Genomic DNA, 26,766 nt, shown 5'->3' with positions numbered 1-26,766 from the left:
ACAAGCTACTGTGGGAGCCTTCCCCTGCCCCACCCCCCAGTACATATTTTATAAGTTAGGAGAAAACCAAAACTGACTGCTCCGAATAACCTAATTTTGCTCTGTGTATGTTCCATATTGTATTGCGTTTCCTGGCAGTGGTTTAGCATGCTCCACATACAACTCTTCCATGCATAAAATAGGAAGACAGAACCTAGTGGCATTCCTGCAGAGACCACAAAAAAATCAAAGAGAACCTCAGGAATTATTGAGAACGTTTTTATTTAAATAAAATTCTTACTTAGACTCTCCAAGAAGTCACTGCATTAAATATGATAGCAGACGGCTACAGAACCACTTACGGCAGTGTATGACTTTAGAAAACTTGTTCAACTTTTAGCCAGGAGTGGTGATGCAGCTTTGTGAGGGGCAAGGGAAGGAAGGACCAGACACAAGTAAGGAGCTCCTTCGTTGTAACCATCCCACTGAATCAGCGGGGCATGCCAGGAGCACGCTTCCCATTCAATACCGCTGGTGTCCTGGGGAACGGGACTGAAGCTGTAGTCAGACAACATGCTGCAGCAGCCTTCATTTATCATAGAATGGTTTGGGTTGGAGGGGATCTTTAAAGGTCATCTAGTCCAACCCCCCTGCAGCAAGCAGGGACGTCTTCAACTAGATCAGGTTACTCAGAGCCCCATCCAACCTGACCTTGACTGTTTCTAGGGATGGGGCATCTACCACCTTTCTGGGCAACCTGTTCCAGTGTTTCACCACCCTCATTGTAAAAACTTTTTTCCTAATATTCAGTCTAAATCTACCCTCCTTTAGTTTCAGACCATTACCCCTTGTCCTGTCACAACAGGCCTTGCTAAAGAGGTTGCCCCCATCTTTTCTGTTGTCCCCCTTTAAGTACTAAATGGCTGCAATCAGGCCTCCCCACAGCCTTCCCTTCTCCAGGCTGAACAACCCCAACTCTCTCAGCCTGTCCTCGTAGGAGAGGTGCTCCAGCCCTCGGATCCCCAGATCAGCTTTCTGACCTTTCTCCATCCCTTCTGGCCTACATCTCCCTCAGCTTTGGTTTCACTACATGTACTGTAACTAATACAGCTTTCCCGACTGTGGCCCTCCTGCACATGAGGTGATGCCAGGAAAATACAAAGAACAACTCCTCTATGCTCTTTTGCATCTCACAGTTTTCAGGGCTACTGTCAACAGTAGCTGCATTACACCCGTGGTGGAGGCCTGAGGGATGCCGACCAAGGCTTGAGCCTCCCGATTTCACAGTTTCTGTGGAAGGAGTGGCTGTACCCTGGCAGCTACCTTCTGCACCTGCACTCCCACTGAGGGGAGTTGAGCCTCAGCCAGGGCAGGGAGCTGCTCTTCATGGAGAGAGAACTCAGGGAGGCCCACCATCAGCACAAGCGTGAGTCACCGGAGTTTGGTTGCTCCCTGAAGCACAAATAAATTAAACCTGCAAACAAATTATTTCTCTAGCAGTTTTATTTCTCTCCATTGCCACAATCTATATAGAGGCATTTACTATAGAAATAACAGAGTTATTCTTAATTTTAGAAGTTTCTTCCAAAGTACTTTCTCTGTTTAATCTTATTTGCTGTGGCATAAGCAAGCACCACCACCATTCCCAAACTGCTACTGTGGAAATTATCTAATTCAAGAAAGAAACAAACAGGAGTAGGTGGATGACTAACAAAGATACTGATTACATTGAAATACAGTGATTTGCAGAAGGAAAACCAGAATGCACTATAACATCCTTTAAATCAAATACATGTCTGAGGTTTTCCACGAGATTACAAAGACTGTGATGGGTATGCTCAAAATCATTTGTACAGCTTTATCAACATGTATCTTGTACACACATAGCAGGAAATAAGTCATCCTAGTGTTTCCATATCAAAACCACCGAATAGCTTCTTTTCTCTTTACCACTTAGAAAATAAAACTGCATGAGTTTTCCTCTTCTTTGTATATTGACTCAAGATCGAAGAGAATATTCTGGTTGAGACTGAGCTGGGATACACATTTCAATAGAGATGCTGCCCCTCAGACACAAGGGATTACAAAAATATTCCGCATGCATATATCAGTCACTAGATTAAAAGAATTTGTAAAATCAATATACTGAAAAAGAAACCAACAGAACATTTTCTAAAACAGATTCTTTCTAATCCTCTAGCTATGCATACTATTATTCTTAAAAATACTGAATTATCTGCACATATTCTCAAATTCACTGCCTGCATACTTCTTTGCAAACAAACTATGCAATTATTTACTAACGCTTCAGAAACTTTTGATTCCAGGCATGTTGTCATCTTGAAAAAGGCAGGCTGTGTTTAGAGACTGCTTCTAAAAGTAATACATCGTAAACAGTGAACTCCCAGTACAAGTCTTTGAGAGGGAAGCAAGACTAGTTTCAATGCAACCTCTGGGAAATTAAGAAAAAAAAAAATCCTGGTGTATCTATCACCCTAAATCCCTTCTTGTCCAAAGATCAGAAACTGCTCAGTGTTAGGAATCATATCACCCATGTCCTACCAAAGGCAACCTCCTGAACACAGGTATGTCTGGTGGCAGAGAGACAGAGATTTCAGGAGTCACTACTACTTGCTCTGTGAAGTTACTGTTCAGTTACAGCAAGAAAGACTGAGTATTACAGCTAAGACTAACATTGTGAGATGCCTAACTAAGTTAGGAGACATGCCTAACTGGGGCTTAATATAATCCTAAAGAATTTGCCAGTGGAGTTTTAACTTACCTTTACAATCTTCTACGTCTGTCACTTTCTGCAGTTTTTGCTACAAAATTCTCTCAAACTGCATAAAAACAAATCAAGAATTGAGATACAAATCCCTTAAATTTTTCACTTCACTTGAACCTTCAATCTTAGTAAAGCAGAGTAGAGGAGATAATTACAGACAAAAGTTGCATTTTAAGCAAGCTTCCTCTTCAAAAGAGCAACCCAGCTTGAAGATGATCAATTGGGTAAAGTGCTTAATATCTCAAAGAAGCAAACTTAAAGCTTTTTACTTCCTTTGCTCCATGTAAAACACAGCTCAGGACTAAGCCCATCTCTGCCTTGAGCCAACAGTTTTGAATATTCATTAGAGAAGGCAGACATAAAAAGCACAACCCTGCTGAGTATGAATTTGCAGCTTAGTAACAGGCTTTACAAGTTATCTATAACGTCTCCACTCTCCTTCAAAAGAGGTTGTCTAAGATGTTATCTGGCTATTTTGCAACTTTTCATTGTTGGTGAAATGGGGACCACAGGATAAAATAGCAACAAGTTATTAGATTTTCATTTTTAGTGAAATTTTAAAATGCATCATATCTAAAACCTCTATAGAGTATGCCTCACTTAGGATACTCTAGTTACAACAGTTGTACTCCTTGATTCTGGTCATGCCTGAAATCATGGACAGGAATGACACAAATACAAGCTGAGTTTTCAACCATACAATGCTGAATTTCCCAACTGCATTTACTGAGTATTCCCACCCTGCAGTTGCATTCTGCTGGCTTTTCACATCCAATGGATAACAAGAGACATAACCACAACCACCTGGTTACATATTCAAATTAATTCAATCCAGATATAAATAGCCTCAATGTAAAAACATGAATTCACAAACTGCTGAGAATTCAGTATCTTAGTTCACTGCTGGGATTAATTTCTTTTCGACAGACTGGTTGTCTAGAGAATACCCGTAATGCAGTAAATGAAAACATGTGTGTTACTGCAGCAGTGAGAATTCATGAAATTGTAACTGATGGATATTCAAAAACCTGAACCATGGTGGGAAACCAATGGTTTGGCAGTCACTGGGACAAGAATGATAAAGCTAAAAATTCCTGTTTACAGCTGTATTTTCCTCTCACTTAAAAATGAAATAAACTTTGCCTCATATGGAGCTTAATCGGTGGATTTCCAGATAGAAATGCTTCAAAAACAGAAGATTCAGATTGTTGTCTGGTTGCAAAAACTGGACAGTGGATAAACTATAAGGAAAGACTTGCCTATCCCTTTAATATAAAGTATTTACCTCAGCGTTTAGAACCTAAATATTTTTGGGCACTTCTGAAAACAACAGCAGCAGTCTGAGTATTTTATATTAACCTGTGCTACAGATATCTCAAAAGAATTTTATTTTAACTTTCTTAATACTTTTAACAGTAAATTATTCAGGTAGAGGGATACAGGATGCTTTATAAACATAACTTTGAATAACTTGTCTGACAGAAGTTGACAACAGCTGCTAATAGTATCAAGTTATACAGATTGTCTTGGCTTTGCATTTTGGGTTCCCCTTCCCTTGTAAGGCATTTAAGTATGATCTCAATTTCATAAGTTCACACACACATATTTTTGACAGTCACAGTGCACCTGCCATTCAAGAATTTTGGTCTGTAAATGCCAGCAGGTACCAAAGTGAAATAGAACTATCTGACTACAGACAGAGAATGCAAAATAGCTGCTGATGCCAGCTACAGTTCTGCTTGCATTCAAAACAGCAAGTACTGCCTGGTTTAGTAGTTCAAGGTTAACATGACAAAAATAATCAATGAAGTTAATAACCCAGCATTTCTGACTTACTAAAACCATTAATCAGAGAGTTTGTGACAAAAATCTTGGGCCTGGGCTACTCTGGACTCTTGGAAAAGAATTTCTGCAGTGAAGGGACACTTAAATCCCTACATAGCACGATGCTCTTGCTAGCTGGGGAAAAAAAATAAAGGCATGTTAAATAGAGTGGGTCTGAGTAAATGTTATGATTAATCAGAGACAGTTTATCGAATAAAAGCATCCCAAACAAATGGCACATGAGATAAACCCAAGCTTAGTATGGCTCCAGGGGACAAAGTCCTAACCAAGCCTAAATATCTATTTATCAGATGGTTTTGCAGCTTATGAAGCCTCATCCCATGGGATTACACTAGTGCTTCCAAATATCTTTATCTGTTCGAAATGAATGTAAATGCTTAATCTTAAGCAAGGAACACTGCTAAAATAACCGTATTTTCTCACATTAGAGAAAATGGTAATTTTGCGATTACTGCACTCAGCTTCATCCCAAGAAACCACTTCTTTTTCACAGTTCTGGTACAAAACTCTCGTGTCACCCCTCAAATCACATCCCTTAATCTCTCTTCTTTTGCAAAGGATGAATGGAAGTTGAGAAAGAACAATTGTCTCTTCTCTGTACAGATTACAATTCTGAAGATCAAGCAGGAACTTTCTATCCCTGTCTGTAGCTGCTGTGTCTACCACCACAAGTCAGCATATTCCAGGGGTTGTATGATATGCATTATTGATGAACTCTAAAATGAAAACAGTAATTTGCAATGCTAGCAGATGTATGTCAAAACACATTTTGTAAAACTTACCTTTTGTAATAGTAGGGACACTGAAAGCTGTGCTAGTTGAATCATCAACCTTTCTTCCAAGCAGGTTAAAATTGCAAAATCTACCATTAATTTCTCCAATGACTTACATCAAGTCCTGTTAACAAAATCACCACTCAAAAGAAAAAAAACAAGACACACCTCTAAAACACAAAAGCCTGTAAAAACTCCTGGCAGTAATTCATTTTGCTTTGAAACATGTGCATGGTATCCAGTCCACTTAGTTTCATGTAGGAACTGGCTCATGTGTCAAAGATTTCTATATAGTTGATGATGGGTGCCTTTGAAGCCTTCCTGATAAGACATCCTATATCTTTATGTTCCACATGTGGCAGGAGTTCAAATGCAGTTTCATCCCTTAACTCCTGGCTCATGGGAGTGGATTGTCCACTGCTGAGAATTCACCAGCTAAACAGTAAAGGTAACCTAATGCATTCCGTGGGATTTCCTTGCCAACGCTACAGCCTTCATGCCTCAAAGAGACAAGTGTGTATGTGGGGCCCTGCAGGGCGATTGTCAGTGCAGCCAACAATGAAATTATAAGGGTGACCGAGCACTGGTACGGGTTGCACAGAGATGTTGTGGAGCCTCCATCCTTAGAGGTTTTCAAAAGCTATCTGGACATGGTCCTGGGCAACCAGTTCTGGGTGGCCCTGTTGAGCAAGGGGGTTGGGCCAGGTGACCTCCAGAGGTCTCTTCCAACCTCAGCCAGTCCGTGATCCTGTAATGTCATATACAAATACACACATGCTCTCTCACTTTCTCTTTAATAGTATATCAATACCATACCACTGACATAAAAACCTAACTTCTTCTGCCCAGTGATCTGGAATTAGAAACAGATTACCTAACTGTAGGAGAGAAACGAGACATTTTAATAATGTTCAGGTTTATTTTGCCTATTAACTGTATTCTTTTAATGCAACCCACAGAGTTAGATTTGTTGCAGACGACTGAAGCAGAGTTACCTCCCTCTCAAAAACAAGGAACACTTTGAGCTCCTGTACCCAGTAACAAGCGCTACTTCAGTTTTGTGAGTTCCTCTGCCACCATGCAAAAGGGGACAATACAGACTAAGGCCAAGATTTTTCTCTCTGCTTTTGAGCTTTTTCCCACGTGGTTCGTAAGAGTTTGAGACAAACTGGCAACACATTCCTGCTCCGCTTCAAGTAGCCGCCGTGTTGTGAGAAAGTGCCACTGTACAAAAGAACAGATGGAACTGGGATGCCAGCTTAATTTCCTTTTTCAGCTGGAGACATTAGAAGTCTGACAACACACACAGTAGAAAACAGGACAGAAAGACATTTAAGTGCTCTCAGCACTTGGACCAGAAGTAAAAATAAGCAACTAAAGACTCCTGTTTTCTTCCTCTAAACAAAGCTAGAGGTAAGTTTTTTATTAAAAGTTAACCTCTCTCCTTATATCTGATTCTTCAATGTATGACAAATTCTTTAAAATGGTCTACTTATCACAGACTACATAGAGATTGCTAGGTAACAAAATTGCTGGTCAAATTTTGTAAATAAAAATATACTAGTTTTCTTGGAAGTAAAACTGAAAAATAGCTACAGATTTTAAAAAAATATGGAATATACAGTCAATATCATGCTGAACAGGATACCAAGGTCTTTATGATGCATTACCTGTTTCTGAGAGCACTGAATGCATGTGTTTTGAATACGCCCTCTGCAGATGTTTTCTTACAGGTGGGGTTTCAACCCTTAATTTATGTTAACATAAGATTAGCACTGGTATGTATTCCTCCTTCCCTTTCTTCCTCTCTTTCACACACATACGGCTTTGAAGCCTCAAGCAGTCGTGAGTCTAAAAACAAGGGCTGAAATTCCTTTAACTTGCTAAGAGAAACCTGAACTGTATCCATTCTCTCTTCTCTGAACAACTGAAAAAGCACAATACATTCCCAACCCTGCTCTCAACCTTTGCCCACGGAGCTCTACTAGTAGCTGAAGTGGGTCTGAAAGCTGCAAAATAAATCTGCAAGTAAAGACTACACAGTATGCTTGACAAAGACTCAAAGTTATTCTCAACATCTTGATTAGTTGTTACATCTACATTATATGCATACAGTATTCCCGTATTTTTAATTACTTCCAGTGCGACTGTTCTTGCTGCTAATGAAAGTTAAGGAAAAACAGACCTTGGATGTACAACATAGCTCAGCCACCTCTGTACGGTTCTGCTATTTTGAGGCAGATCGGTTATTTGCATCAAATGGTGCCAGGTAATCTTTAATCTTGTGAAGTGGATGAACAGCGACTAAGACAGCGCTAAAAACAGCACCTATTATTACAACCTGTAATCTTAAACCAGAACTGTAACCAGTTCATTTAGGGGTCAAAAATATTTTTTTTAATTAACACATCTGACTCACTGTGAATTAGCACAAAAGTAACAGAGCTTACATCAGTTTTGCCACTTTGGGAAGGGAGACTAATCTGATACCAACATTCAAAATTTTTTTCCCAACTCTACCCAAGAGGTCAATCAAAAGAAAGTTAGGGGAAAGCAACTCAGAGCACTATTTCCTGCCTTTTGAAAGGTCAGTCCAGTCCACGTGGATATTTTCTCTCTAAACTGGGGAGATACAGATTTGATGGGTAGACTGTTCAGTGGATAAGGAATTGGCTGGATGGTCGCATCCAGAGGGTAGTGGTCGATGGATCAATGTCCAGATGGAGACCAGTGATGAGTGGTGTCCCTCAGGGGTCCATACTGGGACCAGTACTGTTTAATATCTTCATCAGTGACAGACAGTGGGATCGAGTGCACCCTCAGCAAGTTTGCAGATGACACCAAGCTGAGTGGTGCAGTTGACATGCCAGAAGGACTGGATATTATCTAGAGGGACCTGGACAAGCTGGAGAGGTGGGCCTGTTGCACAGGGTAACCCCAATGTCAGTACAGGCTGGGGGATGAAGGGATTGAGAGCAGCCCTGCGGAGAAGGATCTGGGGGTACTGGTGGACGAAAAGCTGGACATGACCCAGCAATGTGCACTCACAGCCCAGAATGCCAACCATATCCTGGGCTGCATCAAAAGAAGCGTGGCCAGCAGGTCGAGGGACGTGATTCTGCCTCTCTACTCTGCTCTGGTGAGACCCCACCTGGAGTCCTGCATCCAGCTCTGGAGCCCTCAGCACAAGAAGGACATGGACCTGTTGAACGGGTCCAGAGGAGGCCTCAAAAAAGATCTGAGGGCTGGAGCACCTCTCCTGTGAGGACAGGCTGAGAGAGTTGGGGCTGTTCAGCCTGGAGAAGAGAAGGCTGCGGGGAGACCTTATTGCGGCCTTTCAGTAGTTAAAGAGGGACTATAGGAAAGATGGGGGCAACTTCTTCAGCCAGGCCTGTTGTGACAGGACAAGGGGTAATTCTTTTACACTGAAGGAGGGTAGGTTTAGACTGCTTATAAGGAAAAATTTTTCACAATGAGGGTGGTGAAACACTGGAACAGGTTGCCCAGAGAAGTTCTGGAGGCCCCATCCCTAGGAATATTCAAGGTCAGGTTGGATGGGGTCCTGAGCAACCTGATCTAGTTGAAGATGTCCCTGCTCACTGCAGGGCGGTTGGACTAGATGACCTTCAAAGATCCCTTCCAACTCAAACCATTCTATGATTCTATATTTAGCCTTCTTCATAAATGGTGACCTGGGTCTTGGACATGGAGGCTTAGTACAACTATGTATTCAAAAACTATATTATCTGAATGCGTATTTGTAATGGTTAAACCTCTATGACATGTTTGTTTCAAGTACACAAAACTCTATCACCAAAAATCCATACAGGCATCTGGACTTATTGTTAATATCATCTTTATCTTCAGTACTTGGGAAAAACCTGGGAGAAGATCTGTTCCAAAATACAGTGGAGGTTACTCATCAGCACCTATGAACACAGAACCCAGATCTGGTTTCTCCTTTGAGTCTACATAAGCCAGCAGGATACCTTTATTACATTACTGAAAACATCTCCTACCAAATTCAGTGCTTAAATGAGAAGCTTCACTTTATCGGTCAATAGAGCATCTGCACAGCATTTCTTGGGAGAGTTCCTTCAAGGAAGCGTATAGGGAAGAACAGGCTGTAAATTAATGACCTGAGGCTTGGTTTGTTTCAAATACTTGTACCTCAGCACATCTGGTCATCCACCCCTAAAATATGTATCTACTTCCCTGCTAATTGGTTGTGCCTTAAAGCTGTTTTCACGTGCTTGCTTTTTGAAAATGGATGATCGACTGTATAGTGTCTTGCCTTCTTTCAGATCTTGGCATAATGAAATGGTGAGCATGGTTCTAGTGTGCTCTCTTTTCTGAACTTGCCTATTATAATATGAATTCCTTTCTTTTCAATTATCTTTCTTGGTAACCCATAGTGACATCTTGACTTAAACTGTACTCATTAGGACAAGGACAGTAAAATAATCTCCAAACTCCAGATTTTGTAGAACCGTCACCTCGCTATTTTAACCAGTGAGATACCACCACTCTCCATGCTGTTTCAAGCAGGACAAATACTGGTGCAATTACTTTACTGGTTTGCAACCTTTAAGCACACAGATTCTTAAGCTACCCCAAACCATGGAGACACTTGGGTGGTAACTACTCATATTAAAGTCAGCCCTTTACCACTTTCCAGTTGGTGGCCTGGGCAGACTTGAAATGTGTGCTTTCTGCTTCACTTTTTTGGTTAATGGCCCACCTAGTTAAAATACTGCAAGAGTCTGTGCCTTCCCTCTTCCCCGGCAAGCTCAGCAGGCTCTCTGCCAACTCTTCCTTTGGTTGGGAGGGAGAACAAGAACATCCTGCTGCAGCAGCCAGCTGGCTACCTTCTCCTGTCAAGGACTTAATATACTTCCATAAAGCATTCAGCTGTTGCTGGATGAGAGACAGAGTGCTCTATAGTGCCTTCTTCGAACAGTCCTCCTCCTTGACTAGCACAGACTGAATGGATGAAAGAACCATATGCAAAGGAACAGGAACAGGGGTATGAACACAGCCCTCATTCTTTGGATAATCAAAAGTCACCTAATTCATCTTAACCTTCAAGCCAAACATTTTCTCTCCAGGACAAAGGCTCACCAGACAAAAGTTCATGCAAACTTGAAAAACCCTCGAGCTACTTACAAGTTTTATTGACTTCTCATCATACTTAGCTCAAGCTTGGCTCAATAAAAGCTTTCTTGTACCAAGGATGAAAAGGTTTCCACTCTCTCAAAGAGAATGCAAGAAAATCAAACGTTTCCAATTTTGTTTTAAACATGAACACTCCCTTTCAATGTCTCTATTTCAAACTCTGCATCACTGAGAAACTGAAAACGAAAGCATAGATGAATAAGCAGAACTAGCCTTGCCAATTCTTACCTTATTTTTTCTATGAATCACAAATTCAGTCAGAACTGGAACTTCTGTTGCCGCAGCAGCAGGAAACCTACCTTTCCGGTAGTTTCAGACTACCTTGTTGGTAATTTCAGCCAGATGTTGGGAAACTTGCTCCAACTGCTCTTGCCTCGCTTCCCTGCCCTTCTGGAGAAGACAGCCTATCCTACAAGAGCCAGACTGCACCTCCTCCCACTCCTCCACAAGGGTCAGCATTCACACAGCAAGCAGTACTCGGCCTCGTATGGCAGCTCTTCCCTGGGCAGCTGGCAACAGGCTGAAATAAGGGCAGGAGCCTAGGAAATGAGAAGCTGGAACAGGCAAAAGGGGCCAGGAGAATCACAGGGCTCCTGCTCTGGTGTGAAGATGGGACAGCAAAGAGAGACAATGAGTAGATGTGAAGCCAAGTAAGAGATGAACGCCCTCAAGCAGCTGAGGCAGGCAGTTCCTGGAAGCGACTGAAATCCTCCAACCTTTCGACCTTCTGAGAACTCAAAACAGTAAACTACCTCTTGGACAAACAAGTTCAAAAATCAAAACAAACCCAAATCATAGTTCTTTTCTCTATCACTTGCATGAAAAAAGAAACCCAGGCTTCTGAAAGCTGCCGCATCTTATAATGTTTAAAAGTGTGGAACTGGCATAAGCTGATTTGCACCACCTTACTGTTAAGTTTACCACTGAGGTTTTGCTCTGGAAGTCAAGTGTCCATTGTTTTGGGGTATCTGTAATGGCTTGTACTGATTTGATTATTTTGGGTATTTTTATTGAAGGTATTTTCCTCACTTTCATGTATTTCAGACCATTGTAATTTGGATTTAATATATTAAGAGACCATTCTCCCAACACCTACACTGATACTGCCAAAACGAGAATTAACAGATAGTCCATTTCTGCTGTTACAGAACATGGAGAAGGAACAGGCAGTTATGCTATGGCTGCACATACAGCTTTACAGCTCTATACACAACCGTGCCTTAGCAGTATCTTAGCTACCACATTTAGTTCAAATTAATCATATTAATATGACAGACTTGCAATTTGCAGTAATTTTTAAGAGCTACATCATTAACTCTGCTATGTGTAAGCATCTGATAGGAGACAATTAAACAGCAGAGCAAGTGGGGGATCCCGCTTCCAGTTCTGACACTGACTGCACTGTGCAGTCACTTCTATCTTCTAGTGCTCTTCCTTCATGACTGTGTCATGCTGTGATGTTTAAGACACAAATGCATCAGACCAGCAGTGTTGCAAGTACAGGAAAAAAAAATATACCACAAACCCTTAATTCAAGAAAGTTACAGATTTACACAAGTCCAGAACAATTCTTCATTTCTCTTAATGTGCTGTCTTACACATTTGCATCTCCAGACATCCCTTTTCCCCACCTATCCTACCCTAGTTCCATCACTCTTGCTTGCATTTGACCTGTCACCAAAGTAGATTTGCCCTCCCCTAACCAGACCCGTCTTCTTCACTTACCACTCTGCTAGTCAATGACCAAAAAGATTATTTTTCACTAAAACATAATAATCCCCAATAATAATAATTGGCCCATTTTTGTGATGCAATTTAAGTAGAATAGCTCTAACCTTATGTCCTGGTTTTGGCTGGGATAGAGTTAATTTTCTTCCTAGTAGTTGGTACAGTGTTGTGTTTTGGATTTAGTGTGAGAATAATGTTGGTAACACAATGATGTTTTAGTTGTTACTAAGCAGTGCTTACACTAGTCAAGGACTTTTCAGCTCCCCATGCTCTGCCAAGAAGCTGGGAGGGGGCCCAGCCAGGGCAGCTGACCCCAACTGGCCAAGGTGATAGTCCATACCATATGACGTCATGCTCAGCATGTAAACTGGGGGGAGTTGGCGGGGGGGGACTGGCCTGGGCATCGGTCAGCAGGTGGTGTGAAGCTGCATCACTTGTTTTTTTCCAGGTGTTCTCATTCTCGCACTATCTTCTTTTTCACTATAATTTATTATTAATAATTATAACAGTAATAATAATAAACTGTTCTTATCTCAACCCACCCATTTTCTTACTTTTGCCCTTCCGATTCTGTCCCCCATCCCACTGGGGGTGGAGGGTGAGCGAGCAGCTGTGCTTGGTAGCTGGCTGGGGCTAAAACACGACACCTTACACAGCAGAGATTTGGGGAACAGTTGAAACTAATACATCAGTTTATAGGAGGTAAAAGAAGGAGCTTCTTTACATAAGCAATGGCAAACTGCTAGAACTTTCTGCCACAGAAGATTGTGGAGGTAGGAGGCATCAGCAGGTTCAAAAGGGACTTCGGATGCTTGGGAATAACAAGAGAAAGGCAGAGGCGCCAGCTCATGTGTCAGTGTGGAGACAAAATATTAAGCCAGAAGGACCACCAGCCTTACTCAGTAGGCATTTATGTTTCCATGAAATGATTTAATCAGAGGGTCAGAGTATACAGAAACAACGTAAGAAGAAAATGAAGCCAACAAGCTTACTATCTGGTATGCTGAAAGAGTTGCCACGTCTTTGGCTGTACCCCAGGGCTACCCTTACAGCTGTAAATAAAAGAGGATGAGGAAGCAACCCCAGCCCCAAAGACTAGAAATGCATGTACTGACTTGCAGGTCAGGACAAGTCCTCACTCAAAGCTAGACTTACCTCAGAGAGATCTCTTTGGAACAGCCCAAAACATGGCTGGAAACCCAGCTAACAACTAAGGAGTGCGGAAAATCATGGGTGTAGTGCTCCAGCTCACTCTCTGGTCCTCTTAGCTATCAGCATAGGAATGCAAAAGAAACCCACTCCTGGACTGAAGCCTGAAAGCAAAGGCAAAGGCATTCCCTCTACAGAGAGGGCTCTACTCGTTGCCGCAGTGCTCTTCGCAGGGCCAGAATGCTGTGTATAGTTGTGACAGAAGAAGAAGAGTGAAAAACAGTTTATATGCTGAGGTGTCAGGGCTGCATACATACCCAAGCACTTCATGTCCTACTGCAGTAGTTTTCAGTCTATGCCAAGAAGCGCCCAGTAATCCATGGACCATTTCTACAAGTAGTAAGTTCACTGACACAGTATCGCCTTCCACAGGCGTTACTTTTTCCAAAGGAATCTGCAACACCACTAGACAGCCTTTCAGGCCCTCAAATGCCCCCAGATGAAAACAACAATAATTGGTAACATCTGTTCACCTGGGCAATATCAGTGTGAAGACCTGTCGGCTAAGGAGGACAAATGAATTACACATGAATGGTGCTAAGATGTCTGTAGGGAAAGGAGGACAAGTTATTTTTCTTCAGGAATAATCATAATTCACAATCAAATTAGCCAGGCATCTCTTGTCAAATTAACATCTCCTGTTAAAACATCTTGCTAATTTGAAGAAGTAAATGTTAGCACCTAAGCTATCAACAGATTCAAAAGTATTAGTTTGTATAATTATTTTAATTATTTAATCCTTTCATGCTAATTTATTGTCAGGTGAACAAGTTCCATTTTGTCAAAAGTTTCAATTTTCAAGTAATTATTTAACAGGCAGTGGCTAACAAATTAATTCTGAGTGCTGAAGGAGTTAACTTTCAGTTTAACTCTCAGTAAAATATTACCATGGAGGCTGCGGATGCGAGTTCTGTTTTTCTCTCTTCCCCCACAGTATCCTAAACAGAAGAAGCTCAAAAGAGTTAAAAAAGAGATAACAAAACCAAAATACATCCAACTAATTTAATTCACAGTTATACCTATATGGGAAATAAATCATTTCAGTGCAACTAGCAACAACAGTGTTAACTGATCCCTCAAAGATTCATTCCCTCAGCCCAAGAAAATGCTGAACTGTTTCCTCAGTAACCTTTTGTCACTTCTGGCTAAGCTGTGCATATGCAATCTTCCCTGTAATGAAACGCAAGCAGCACAGATCCAAAACGCTCTGCAGAGAAGTGACCTTTCCACTGAAAGGCATATATCTGTTCAAAGTTATTTGTTTTGTGGAACAGATACAAAAAGAAATGGCAATGGCTAGACCCAGCTTATGTTAGTGAAACAAAAAGATCACCTGCTCCTGATCCTATTTCTCTAACAAAAGCAATCTAGTTTGACTTGATAGAAAAAGTCTGAAAACCTAGCTCTTCCACAGCTGATGTGAATCCAGAAGGTTTTCACAAGATTTTTGGGGTGGGAGGGGTGCGGGGTGGAGTGTTGACTTTTTTTCAAGCAGCTGCAGCTATGAAAGTCTCCCCTGTTCACAAAGCCTGTTCTCCTGCAGCCTGATATTTCTACCTTGCTCTTCCTGAGATTGCCAAAATCACAGAGTTGAACATGTTGTGACACAATCAGCCATTTGAAGCATCTGCTTTCCACTTCAATTTTATTTTTAGAATCTTCCATAGTCTTTCAAAGCACACATACCCAAAGTAATCCTTTGACATGAAGTAAAAAACTAAGAAGAAAACCTGAAGGGACTGATGAACTCTAGAACATAAGCAAGCTCCTGTCGCTCATGTATAAATGACTACTGCCTCGATTCTTTTGTAAGCCCATAGATATGGCTGCAAATGCCCATTTGCTACACAGAAATCTGAAGCTTTTTACCTCAGAGCTTCCAGTAGCAGGCTTAAAAGTGACAGATCTTCAACTGATAACTCTGAACTTCAACTAAGGCTCTCAAAGACAAAAAGATCCTAAAACACAGTAGTCCTGAATCCCTACAGTTAGTGTTTCTCAGGGACCTTGAGCAATCTGCTCACAGCTGGCCCTGCCTTGAGCAAAGGGTTGGACCAGACTGCCTCCAGAGGTCCCTTCCAATCTGTATTACGCTATGAGCGAGCATTCACGTGCTTTCACGAGAAACATTTTCTTTTGCCAGCTGCCAGTATTTGTCCCTGGGTGCAGAGGTGTTTCTGAATTACTCTGGAACATCTAAGAGCATGAAACACCAGTCTATGCTTATTTCTGGATGCATGAATCTGTGTCAACCCAACACTAGAAAGGCCCTTTTACAACTCCTGTAAGATATCTTTTTAGATAAGGTTTGACAAATCATTCTCTTTCACCTCAATTTCCATGTATTAACATACTTAATTCTGCCAAATCCCTTTTCTTTCAATTCTGTTCATTAAAACTGTTGTATCTGAGAATAATTCTAATAGGCAACATTCCCAGAGGAGACCCCTGGATTTTATAATCTTGTAATGTAACCCAGCTTATTTCTGGTTACTCCAGTCAATCTAAGACAATGTACACTGGCTGAGGATCTGACTCATCCCTGTCAGTAACCAGAAACGGAAGGTGTTCCCCTAACTCACAGTCAACTCCAGATCCAGTATCAGCTGTTCTGCCCAAATGCACGCCTTGTAAAAGACCAGGAAGAGAGCTCTATAAGAACGTATTAAAGAGCTATACAATTTATCCATACAGAGAATACAAAAACGGATGCTTTCTAACACAATACAAAACTGAGAAGTTAGATGAGGGTGAGATGACAGAAGGGAATAAAATTGAGCATCTGCACCAGGTAATAAAGCAATGGAATGTGAAGAGTCATTTAAGAGCAAAAGATTTCTCCCTTTATGCATGAAGAACTAGCCCCTGAATACACACGTCTACACACACACACTGTCCACTACCTACTAAACGGAGGTTATTACAAATAAATTCAGCAAGAACCGTATGAAGGTGTACAGCATGAGAACAGGACCAGAATTATAAAAGCAAGGCAAACTGAAGATAAAAAGAAGAAAGGACTCCAGGTTCAATCAGAACACCAGGTGAGAAGGTAACAGTGAAAGAAATGAGGAGAAAAACTGCCAGCTGCTGTGTGCTGCATGAATATTTGCATCTGCCAACAGGCCATCAAAAAGCAAATTGGCACTAAGTCATAACTCACCATTTGCTATTTATATTCTGGCAGCATTATGTTTGTGCAATTTCTATCAGTCAAAGCCTCCTTTTAGGGGATGGGGAGAAGAAAGGGAAATATTGTAATCTACTTCTGCTATTGCTGTTTGTATTCAATGAGTTATCTTGTGCCTGATGTGTACTTCATGCATCACTTTTTGTTCAAAAATTGACATATTTATCCAAGAATGATTCTAATGCAGTGGCCTTATTCAAATATGTACAAAGGCTGTAGCAGACATTTTCAGCCATGCATTTTATGTGATTTATGCACTGGCATGTAAAAGGGCACATTTAATTGTGTGGGTACTGTAATCACAGCCTTGTCAAGGCACCTCGCTGGAGCATGGAGACAAGTTTACAGGTAAGCAGCCTATTACTAAGCCTCTCTGAAGACTTTTAAACCTGGGAACTGGTGGAGCCCCGTTAGATTGTCTAATCTTGGTACAAAGACACACTGCTTTAATCACTTCATACTAGTTGTAGGTTTTTTTAGTTTATTTTAAGCTGGTCAAATTTCACTTTGTGGTTCACAAAACCACAAATTATCTTAGGTAAAATTTGGATAGATCATCTCACTTGCAGAGTTTGGGTATGGATGAGAATTTGACTATGCCATTGCAGGAAGCATCCCCAGTTCTGCAGTGCAGATACAGTCTTTCAAAGTGATGAGCACTTGCTCCCCTATACAGCCCAACATGTGACTTGTAACACAACGACCTGATACTGCACCGAGGGAGGAGATCACCCTCAGAATGAAGTTGGTTGAAGACCTAGGAGATACACCCAGGACTGCCGCATCCTTCTGCACTGCTATCTCCCATTTGTTTGGAGAATCCCAATAGCAAAGGACTGAACCAGCAGGTGCAAAGGAGCTGTGGAGAGGCAGAGAGGACAAGGAGGATAAAGCAGTATAAGGTGGCATGTTCTAGCACCAAGCAAGGAAGGAACAAGAGATACCAACGAGAAAATCAAGGAAGCACTAAAATATGAATGAATATAAAGTCATATTCTTAAGAATTTTAGAGGTTGGGGGAGTTCCTAATATTTATTCTCTCTTGCACCTCTCTAGCTGTGTGCTTCCACAGCAGCTTTAATCAAGTTTGAACCACTGCTAACATGGTCCTGTCCCTTCCCTCCCCTATGTTTCACCCACATCAGCATCTGATTTTGTAGCAAGCTCCTGTTTGTAGCTAAACTTGTGAAACCCAAAACTTTTTATGCAGGGTTGCCCACACATGCTGCCTTACCACAGAGTCAGACAAGTATCCTTGCCAGTGCAGCAGAGCAGGTGGGAATACCACTCCAGCAGCTGCTAAGGCTGTGGCTCCACCAGCTGAGCAACCCAGGTGTCCTGCAGAAGCAGGGAGGAAGAAAGGGCTCGTAGCAGACTTTCAGTTTGAGGAAATTTCCTGGTTTTGTCTGGGATAGAGTTAATTTTCTTTATAGTACCTGTATGGGGCTATGTTTTGGATTTGTGCTGGAAATAGTGTTGATAATGCGGAGATGTTTTAGTTGCTGCTAGGCAGTGCTTACACTAGTCAAGGACCGTTTCAGCTCCCCATGCTCTGCTGGGTGCACAAGGAGCTGGGAGGGGACGCAGCTGGGACAGCTGACCCCACCTGACCAAAGGAATATCCCACACCATATGATGTCATGCTTAGCATAGAAAGCTGGGGGAAGAAGGAAGAGGGGGGATGTTTGGAGTGATGGTGTTTGTCTTCCCAAGTAACCCTTGGACCCCTACTTTCTTGGAGAGGGCTGAACACCTGCCTCCTGATGGGAAGTAGTGAATGAATTCCTGGTTTTGCTTTGCTTGTGTGCAGGTTTTCCTTTGCCTAGTAAACTCTCTTTATCTCAACCCACGGGTTTTCTCACTTTTACCCTTCTAATTCTCCCCCCAGTCCCACCAGCGGAAATGAGTGAGCAGCTGTGTGGGGCTTGGTTGCTGACTGTAACTAAACCATGACAAGAAAGAAAAAGCACAGGTGGTGACCCTTGACAAACAAATGGAGATGAATCCCAGTACAAAAAGAGAAAATTAGCATCCCAAGCTAAAAGGCAAGGTAAGGTTGGATGCACAGCAAGGAATACATAGTAGGCAAATAAACCCAGAAAGGCATTTGAACAGGTTGTGTTACCACCAGGCAAAAATTGTTTACATGTGACCATATTCAGCTAAGAATGAATTGAAAGGGAAATGAACAGACAATTTAAAAAATGTTGCTATTATTTTATCACATACTGCTTAAGTCTTTGTTTACACAGATAGCTTTCCATTCTGTTTGAAATAATGGAAAAAAGCAAATGCATAGGGATTCCACAACAAAGGTTTCTTCATCTCTGAAATAGGTGAGAGAACAAGTTATGGGGAGATATGCTTTTTCCTGCAATTTAAGTTACTGAAATTCACAGTGCTCTGAACGGTCATTCATCATGCTGTGTGATATAATCACATACCAGCAGTGCTTTGCATCTGAGCTCAAGTTATCTGATCCTTTCCTCAGTGCAGGACTGTAAACCGAGTGTGCTTTGAAATGCCTGAAGTCTAACATGAGATTGAGCTCTTGACAAAGCATCACACTTATGCTGCATCTCTTCAGCTATGGACAACACATTTATTTAAATCGATCACACTTCAGGAGGAGGAAGGCAGCTATTTTCTCCCAGAAGCTTACCCTGCTCATTTTTTACGGCCCTCCAGAGCATATAGCCGAAGCAGAGACAACTGGTTTTCATCCAGAGCTTAAGGAAAGTAACTTAAGCTTGATCACCTTGTGCTGACAAAGAATGGGCTTAAGAAAATCATGGCATGCATATGCACCACTGCAGCACAGCACTAATGTACTGTTCCTCCACAGCACACTTTTTGTTACAACTGTTCCCTGTTACAATCAGGACAGAAAAGCAGCACTTCTGGCAGGTATAATTTGCCTATCCCAGCACATCCGAGCTAGAGAGCATTGCTGGACAGCTATGGGGTGCAGGGAAGACGCACATATCACTTCAGAACCACTGGAAACTAAAAGGAAACAAAGTAATTTCTGTGGGACAAGTTAGGTGCCTAGATGACAAATGAAGTCTAAGCTATCGTGCTATGCTCCCCTTACAGGGATACACAAGCACCTCCAGAGAGCAATTAATCTCATCCTAAGATACATGTTCAAGACAGGCATGATGAACTGCCTGTTGAAGGTACCATGTTTTCACTCTAACTATGAAGGAAAGAGTGAATAGCTGAGGCTTTGACATCTAGTTTTAAAATCTTTAAAGCCAGAGGAGACAAACTTCAGTCTTGGAGGGAAGGAAGGAAGCACACAACAGGCAGTTCAGCTCCCCTCCTTCCTCTGACCAGAGGCAGAACATCCCTCCCACTGCCCCTGAAACAGGCAAACATAGTCCTAGCGACACCAGCCTCCACTGCTGCCGTTAACTACCCACTCACCCACACACTCACACTTTGAAGAGGAGAAAGACAGCAAACACCTCCCACCGTTCCCTGGACAGCTGCCACCTCCAAACAGGGCAGCCAAGGGGACCACCCCGTCACTGGGGAGGGAGCCCATGCTTCCCCCTCCCAGAGCATCAATCCAGCCTCACCAGTGCTGTGCAAACCAACTTACAGGCACAGACAGCGTTACCACAATCAAACAGCCTGATTTCACTGACCCCTCCCCACCGAGGGTAGCAGTGTTCAGAAACGCCCCCACACTGCCTCTTCATCCACGGGTGCCCCTCCCTGCGCCAGCTCAGTCCTCCACTTAGTGCTGGCTCAGGCGTCGGTGCATGACTTGGTGGGTCAGCTGAACCAGGAAAGGTGAAAGGCATTATTTGAGAAGCCTTCTCTGATTACAAGTTAGGCTAATTCATTCAAGAAAATTACATTCATTTCCCAAGTTATCTTCAAATACCTCAATCCAGTCTGAAAATGGACTGGATTTGTTGGCACTTACAGTTATATTCCTGCTTATGATATCCTGTAGAATGAACAGAATAATAAAGAAATCATCAGTTTAAACAGCCTGCTGCCTCAGGTTACAGAAGTTTGCTTGTGGATTATTTTCCCTTCTGTTTTGAAAAGCACAGAAATTATTAACACAAGTCACTAAAATTCCATGTCTTTCAACAAGGACATTCCAATCATCAGTCAACAAAAGTCACAGCTTACTGGGTATCTACTAATAATCTTCTGCTGAGAAAAACACAACTGATGTGTTTCAGAATCACAGGAAAAAAACCCAAACTTTTTTCTTCTTGCAATTTCAGAAAATCCAGCAGGGTTGGTGTGACAATTAGTGAATATTTAAAGGCTTGATATTCATTGGAAATAGTCTGACACTGATGGCCAAATAATTTAAGGCATGAGTAGAAAAGAAAGTCTCAGACTGATGAATAACTGACATTTGACCTGCTGTTCACTTCCTAAGCTGGAAAAAAATGCAATTCATACTGAATCGAAGTTGAAGCTGGCTAAGAAAGCACAAAACACTGCTTCATGTTTCTGCATTGCCTTACTAATGCTCTCTTTATAAAATTTTTATTCAGTGGTTATACACATATATTGAGGACAGGGATAAATACCTAAGACAAAGCAATTATTATAACCCATAAATGTTACAGAATATAATTTAAATGTTTATAAAACCATGGCCAAAATTTCAAATTTAATAGAGTAACACAATGCTTGTGCAAACTTATAACAAAGCACATGTAATCTTTGTTGTCAAGTATCGAGACTTTCTAATATTAAGCTTTTTTGGGCATGTTTACACTGGCCTGAAGTTGGTGGGGAGTACACTTAATAGAAGGCATTTTCCCCACAAAGGGGATATGAACGATCATCATACGGCTCCACAAACAAACAAAACCAGCGAAACAAAAAAACCCACCCAAGAACATTAGCCTTTAGACACAGAGCCCCAGCAGGATTATGAAGTCCTCCTTTGAAAATCTGGGACTTGAGGAACAGAAATTCCCTGCCAAGGTACTATAGCCCAACTTGCCTGGAAGATAAACAGTTGTAGACCAAGACCATTTGGTCTTGATTCTCTTTAGTCTCAGATAACCTAAAGATGAGGAAGACTTTCTCTTCTGAGAGAAAAGCAAATTGAAATGAAATGTTTACAGGTGATGTTTACTAAGGATTATACCCTCGCCCTGCTTTCTATTAAGAGACTCCTGTTGCTTAAGAAACCAGGTGTTAATCCCTCAAAGTGGATGACATTTTCCAACCCTGCACATTTCACAAAGCTTGAACACATTCAGAGGGAAAGAAAGTTTACATAAGACGCAAACCAGATGTTTAATAAACTTGACTAATCTGACAGGCAAGTATGTTTTGGTCTTTCCAAAAGACAGCCACAAAGAGGCAGCAACTATTTTCTTCCAGACACAATAAAGAGGACTTTGGTTTGGTTTTAATTAAAGAGACCGGATGCTAAGCAGAAGAAGAACCCTTACCTCCTGTGATATACTTTGATCTCACCTTTGATGCTAACAGGAAAGAAACAACTCTGACTTTCTTTAACATCAGCAGTATCATTCCAGTCACATCAGCATCATTCGCCCAGAGAGTAGGATACGATCAGTGACAGGCATCACGCCAGTCAGGGTTAGACCTGGTCTGAGTCACCAAATCATCCCAGAAGTCTAACATGAGAATCAGTCGTGTTTTCAGCATTACCTAGAAAGGAATAACAGTGTCTCTTTCTGCTGAGGAGTAGTTTTAAAGCAGATTATTTTTGGCACTGAAACAACTATAAACGTAAATATAATTTAAATGGCATAAACAGCAAATATTAAAGGGTTTTCTTCCCCAGAAGAAGCAGATGCAACCATGAGCTATTTTTACTGTTCCTTAAAAAACTGTATTTCTTTTTCACTTAAACTAGTTTGAATCTACAGGGAAAACCGTATTAAAACAAATGTAAGAAAATCCATAAGCTTTACTATGGTTTTATGGAATCAGTCCCATTTTCTTCCAACTAACTTAGATGAGACCAGTAGAAGTAAAACCAAAGCAAAATCAGGAGAACTGTACACCTCCACCCTCTCTTGTATAATACACAACTTTTATTTGGCAGCGTTGGGTCCTGCAGGTCTTATGGTAGAAACGTCAACTTTTCAAAATGCCCAAGATCCATCTATATATGATTATCACTATGTGTATAAGGGTGAAAAAATGTTCTTCCTTCACATTATTAATTTTAGCTAAAGCTGTTGTCCTCCTACCTAGCAGGAAGGGACTGTATTTGCTTATTTTATCATGTAGTCATAACCCAGCCAAACACTAGCTGAAACAGACTGGTGTGTTTGGACCTCTATGGTCTTCAGTTAGCAATTTTTTTCAGTAAACACAGCCAAATAGAAATTAGAAACAAAAGGCAAGAGACAAAAGTCTGTTCCGTGCTTGCATGCAACCCCTTCATAAAGCTAACACCATGACCAACAGCTGCAAGCACAGAATTATCATTAACTTTCAACTGGTGGCCTGATTTAAAGGCACTAATCACCTATAACTGCAGCTGAAGCCAGCTCCTGTCTGGAAGTTTGGGACAGACTCAAACTAAGGGTACAGAAATTCAGTCATAAACAGCTGAATAACTTAAAAGGGGGGGGGGGGGGTATTCTACATAGCTTAGTCTTTTCGTAATAGAATAGACAAAGATGTGCTGGAATTTTTGCTGGATAATTGATGAATTCTATACTTTTTTATGTTAAAAGCTGTAAATATGAAGTGAAAGTAAGATTGTGATAAACTTTTTTGAAAGCAGCAGTGCCTACCTTTCCCTTGCCTCTCCCAAGCATCTGTATTTGCTTGAAAAGAGTCACGCAACCAGCTAACTTGGCTGGCAAGGAATGCTAGATGTCCGTAAAAGATCCAGGCTTATCCAGTCAAGCTTTCACTGGCTTTTTGGAATATAGGAATGTTTGAATATTCCACAGTGAAATATCGTCTGTTAACAGCAAGCAGAATATAAGATTCTTATGTATCCCTCCCTTTACTGTATTTGCAAAGATTGATGAAAAGGCCTTCATTGTGGGCTTCTGTTTTTCAAGTCTCCCATACAAACTCTCCATATATTTTTATGGTGTTTTTCCTGGCAAAAAAAATATAATTTGCAGGCCCATATGAAACCATGTGGAGTCTCTCTTTCCCTTTTTTTTTGTTCCTCCCCTTTCTTCTTTTTTCCTTGTGAGAAGCTAATAAAATAATACAATGAGCTGGGCACAGTATGATTATGTAGCACTAAAACACTAACACCAAAAGTTGGCCAGTAAAAATCAATTTTCCTTTAGAATGACACCAGAGTTACTTCACCTTTAAACATGCCTAAAAGCAGCAGCACTGGGTGGGAATGGAAGTAGGTGATGTTTTTCTCCTAGTTTGTTATATAAAGAACAGACATAGAAATTTGAAGGATTTTGCTCTAATAAAAAGTCATTTGCTTACAATGGGAGAATGGGGACTGCCTAAGTGGAAGGGTATTGAATCTTGCCTCCTGGAAAATAATTTAAAATCAAACAAAAAAATCCCAACAAACAACAACAAAAAACCACACCACCCAAAAAATAACACCAAACCGAACCAAAAGCAAACCCAAGAAAAACAGTACACAGATAACATCTTTTTCCAGTTTTAGCTAATGTGGAGGCTGAACCTCTAACAAAAAAATTGTAATAGCAAAGGAGAAGGACGAGACAGAGTCCCAACTACGTCACTACTTCCCCAAAATTAAGGAAGAAGCAGCACCAGTATCTGTTTCTATTTTTACACACAGTTGATGAGCAAATAATGAACTGGCATAACTTAAACTTCATACCATCCTACAAAACACATTACAAGCAGCAATAAAACTACTCAAAGTTGGCCCATTTGCTAATAGAGAAAAGCGCGTCCAGCAAAATGCCTGAGACTGTAGGAAAAAAAACCTTGTCAGTTTACACTTTTGTCATATTTGGAAGATTATTTTCATAACCATGGCAGCTCAAGTTTTGAAAGAGTAGTTCAGACCTTCAATCATGCAAAAAGCTTTTAATTCTCCACTGAAAAGCAAGCCCACAGGTGCGCTTTGGCACACCCACACTTGCTGCTCCTGAAATATATTATATTGAAATGGTGTCACTTTCTTTTTCTGTGTATACTCTACCAGCCTGGCTAAAACCAGCAAGATTGTAAATGGGAACATGGGTTTTCCAACATGAATAAACATCTCAATTTAGATGTATTAAAAGTTTATCAGTTCTGTGAGATGGGACTAAAACATTAATGCCTTTTAGAGCAGACTGAAAATGATATGTTTTGTTCCATTTGACTATGCATACCTTGAAGACAAAAAGCTTTAGGAATCTTGTCTAAGAGGCTTTATAATCTAAGCATCCTGCAAGTTTCACCACAAGATTTGACTATAAAACCAACTGTCCTCTCCTTGAATAGATGTATTTATAAACTAAAAGCCTCAGAAAATAAGCATAGCGAAGTTATCTGAACAGAGAGGTGTTCCTGAGCTCAGGTCTTCCTGAAGTTTAAAAACCATAAAGTAATGTCTACATCTTCTAGTACTGAAGATCAAAAACATACTGTTTTCTCAAACTCCCAGAAGCAAAGCTGGATTTACATGGGTGCATCGCATTCACTCATTACTTATGTTTGCTTCTAAACAATTTAATGAAAGGACCTAACCTCAAAATAGTTCCTACTAAGTGTTTGTTAAATATGATTATTAACTCCTACATATTGTGTGTCATTTCCAAAGTATGGTGAAATAGCAGCTGCAGGAAAAGTTGTCACTGGTACAATAAATAGGGATATTTGTACCTCATAAGATAAACAGCACAAGTTTCATTAGCATTTGTTAATTTAAACTAGAACTACACTTTTGAACAGCAATGATTACCTAGAGACTGCTAATTTTAGTCTGTTGCCCACGGATAATTGATAGGCCTTCTGAAGGGCACAAAAACATAAGATGTTGCTACATACACAAGCATTTCACTTGATGACAGTTCAGTTCACAAATATCTGTGGATTCCAGATAATTTACTTTCTGCTACAAGATAATCTGAGACTGAATATGCAGTTGTAGTTGGTCACAAACAGCAACAGAGAGCAGACCAAAAAGCATGGCCATGTACACACACAAACCAAACAAACCAAACCTTATGAACAGGTACTTTTTTCATTAGGATTTTCCTTATCCAAATTCCTTCATATTTAATAGAGGGATAACATTTTGTCAGTGATCATAAGAGCTTTCACAGAGCTCATAAGATCTTACACGTATAGCGTAAGTGCTATGTAACTTGCTGGTAACCTCCCATTTCACAGAAGGGAAAACTGAGCCAACGAAGGCATGAAATTTACTGTAGCTACACAAAATGCAAGTAACAGAGGATGAAATTCGAACTCAGGTTTCCAGTTTCCTACTCACTGAACTCTGAGCACTTTGAAAAATATACATTCCAGTACACTTCCATAACAGCAACAGCGTTAAATAACCTTACATGTTAATTACCTAAAGCATGGCGTGTTAAAATGATTAGTGGTTACTAGCAGCTAGATGCTACAAAGATCAATTCTGTTTTACACTAAAACTAATTCAAGCTAATTCTTCTGATCACACACAAAAGCAGTAGTAACTCTGTTTCTTTACTTGGAAAGTACAAACCTAGATTAATTGCAAAGGGCACTGGCTATATAGAGAAGCTTTAGATGAGACTGCTGTGATTCTCCCCTCACACTCAACACGTGAGCACTTGGTGTCAGTAACAGTCACATAAATTAGTGAAAACTTCAATGATTTCAAGTTACCATCCTAAGGACTTGCCAGAGGAAAAGGAAACAAATCCGTATCGATCTACCTTTTAGTGGATCAAGAGTGAAACAGCACCAAGGAAATATATACTGTCCAGAACGTAGATTAAATCACTGATGTAATATTTGAAGGAAAAAGAAAAAAACCACAAAGGACTTTCACCTCTTCTGAAGCCATTCAAACAGAAACAGAATACCAACTGTAATTTACAGTTCAATTCACTGTTAATGTTATTCTATTATACTATCATCTAGTTAATGGTCATATAACAGCCATTTTCTCT

General features: G+C 40.8%; 1 protein-coding gene across 9 annotated transcripts in view; it reads right to left on the bottom strand.

The window, feature by feature from the left end:
• FARP1 (FERM, ARH/RhoGEF and pleckstrin domain protein 1) overlaps window positions 1-26,766 on the bottom strand; it is a 225,672-nt gene that overhangs the window by 152,770 nt on the left and 46,136 nt on the right. For 5 of the 9 annotated variants that reach the window (XM_075089894.1, XM_075089873.1, XM_075089861.1 and 2 more), the window contains exon 3: window positions 14,382-14,432. The exons of the other annotated variants lie outside the window; for them this stretch is intronic. In XM_075089894.1, coding sequence (XP_074945995.1) covers window positions 14,382-14,432 — 51 coding nt within the window. The remainder of the gene's footprint in view (window positions 1-14,381; window positions 14,433-26,766) is intronic. 9 annotated transcript variants of the gene reach the window in all.

Source organism: Phalacrocorax aristotelis, chromosome 1 (genome assembly GCF_949628215.1).
Source record: "Phalacrocorax aristotelis chromosome 1, bGulAri2.1, whole genome shotgun sequence".
NCBI lineage: Eukaryota > Metazoa > Chordata > Aves > Suliformes > Phalacrocoracidae > Phalacrocorax > Phalacrocorax aristotelis.
The sequence above is the reverse complement of the archived record's forward strand: the minus strand, read 5'-3'. Positions and strand labels throughout refer to the sequence as shown.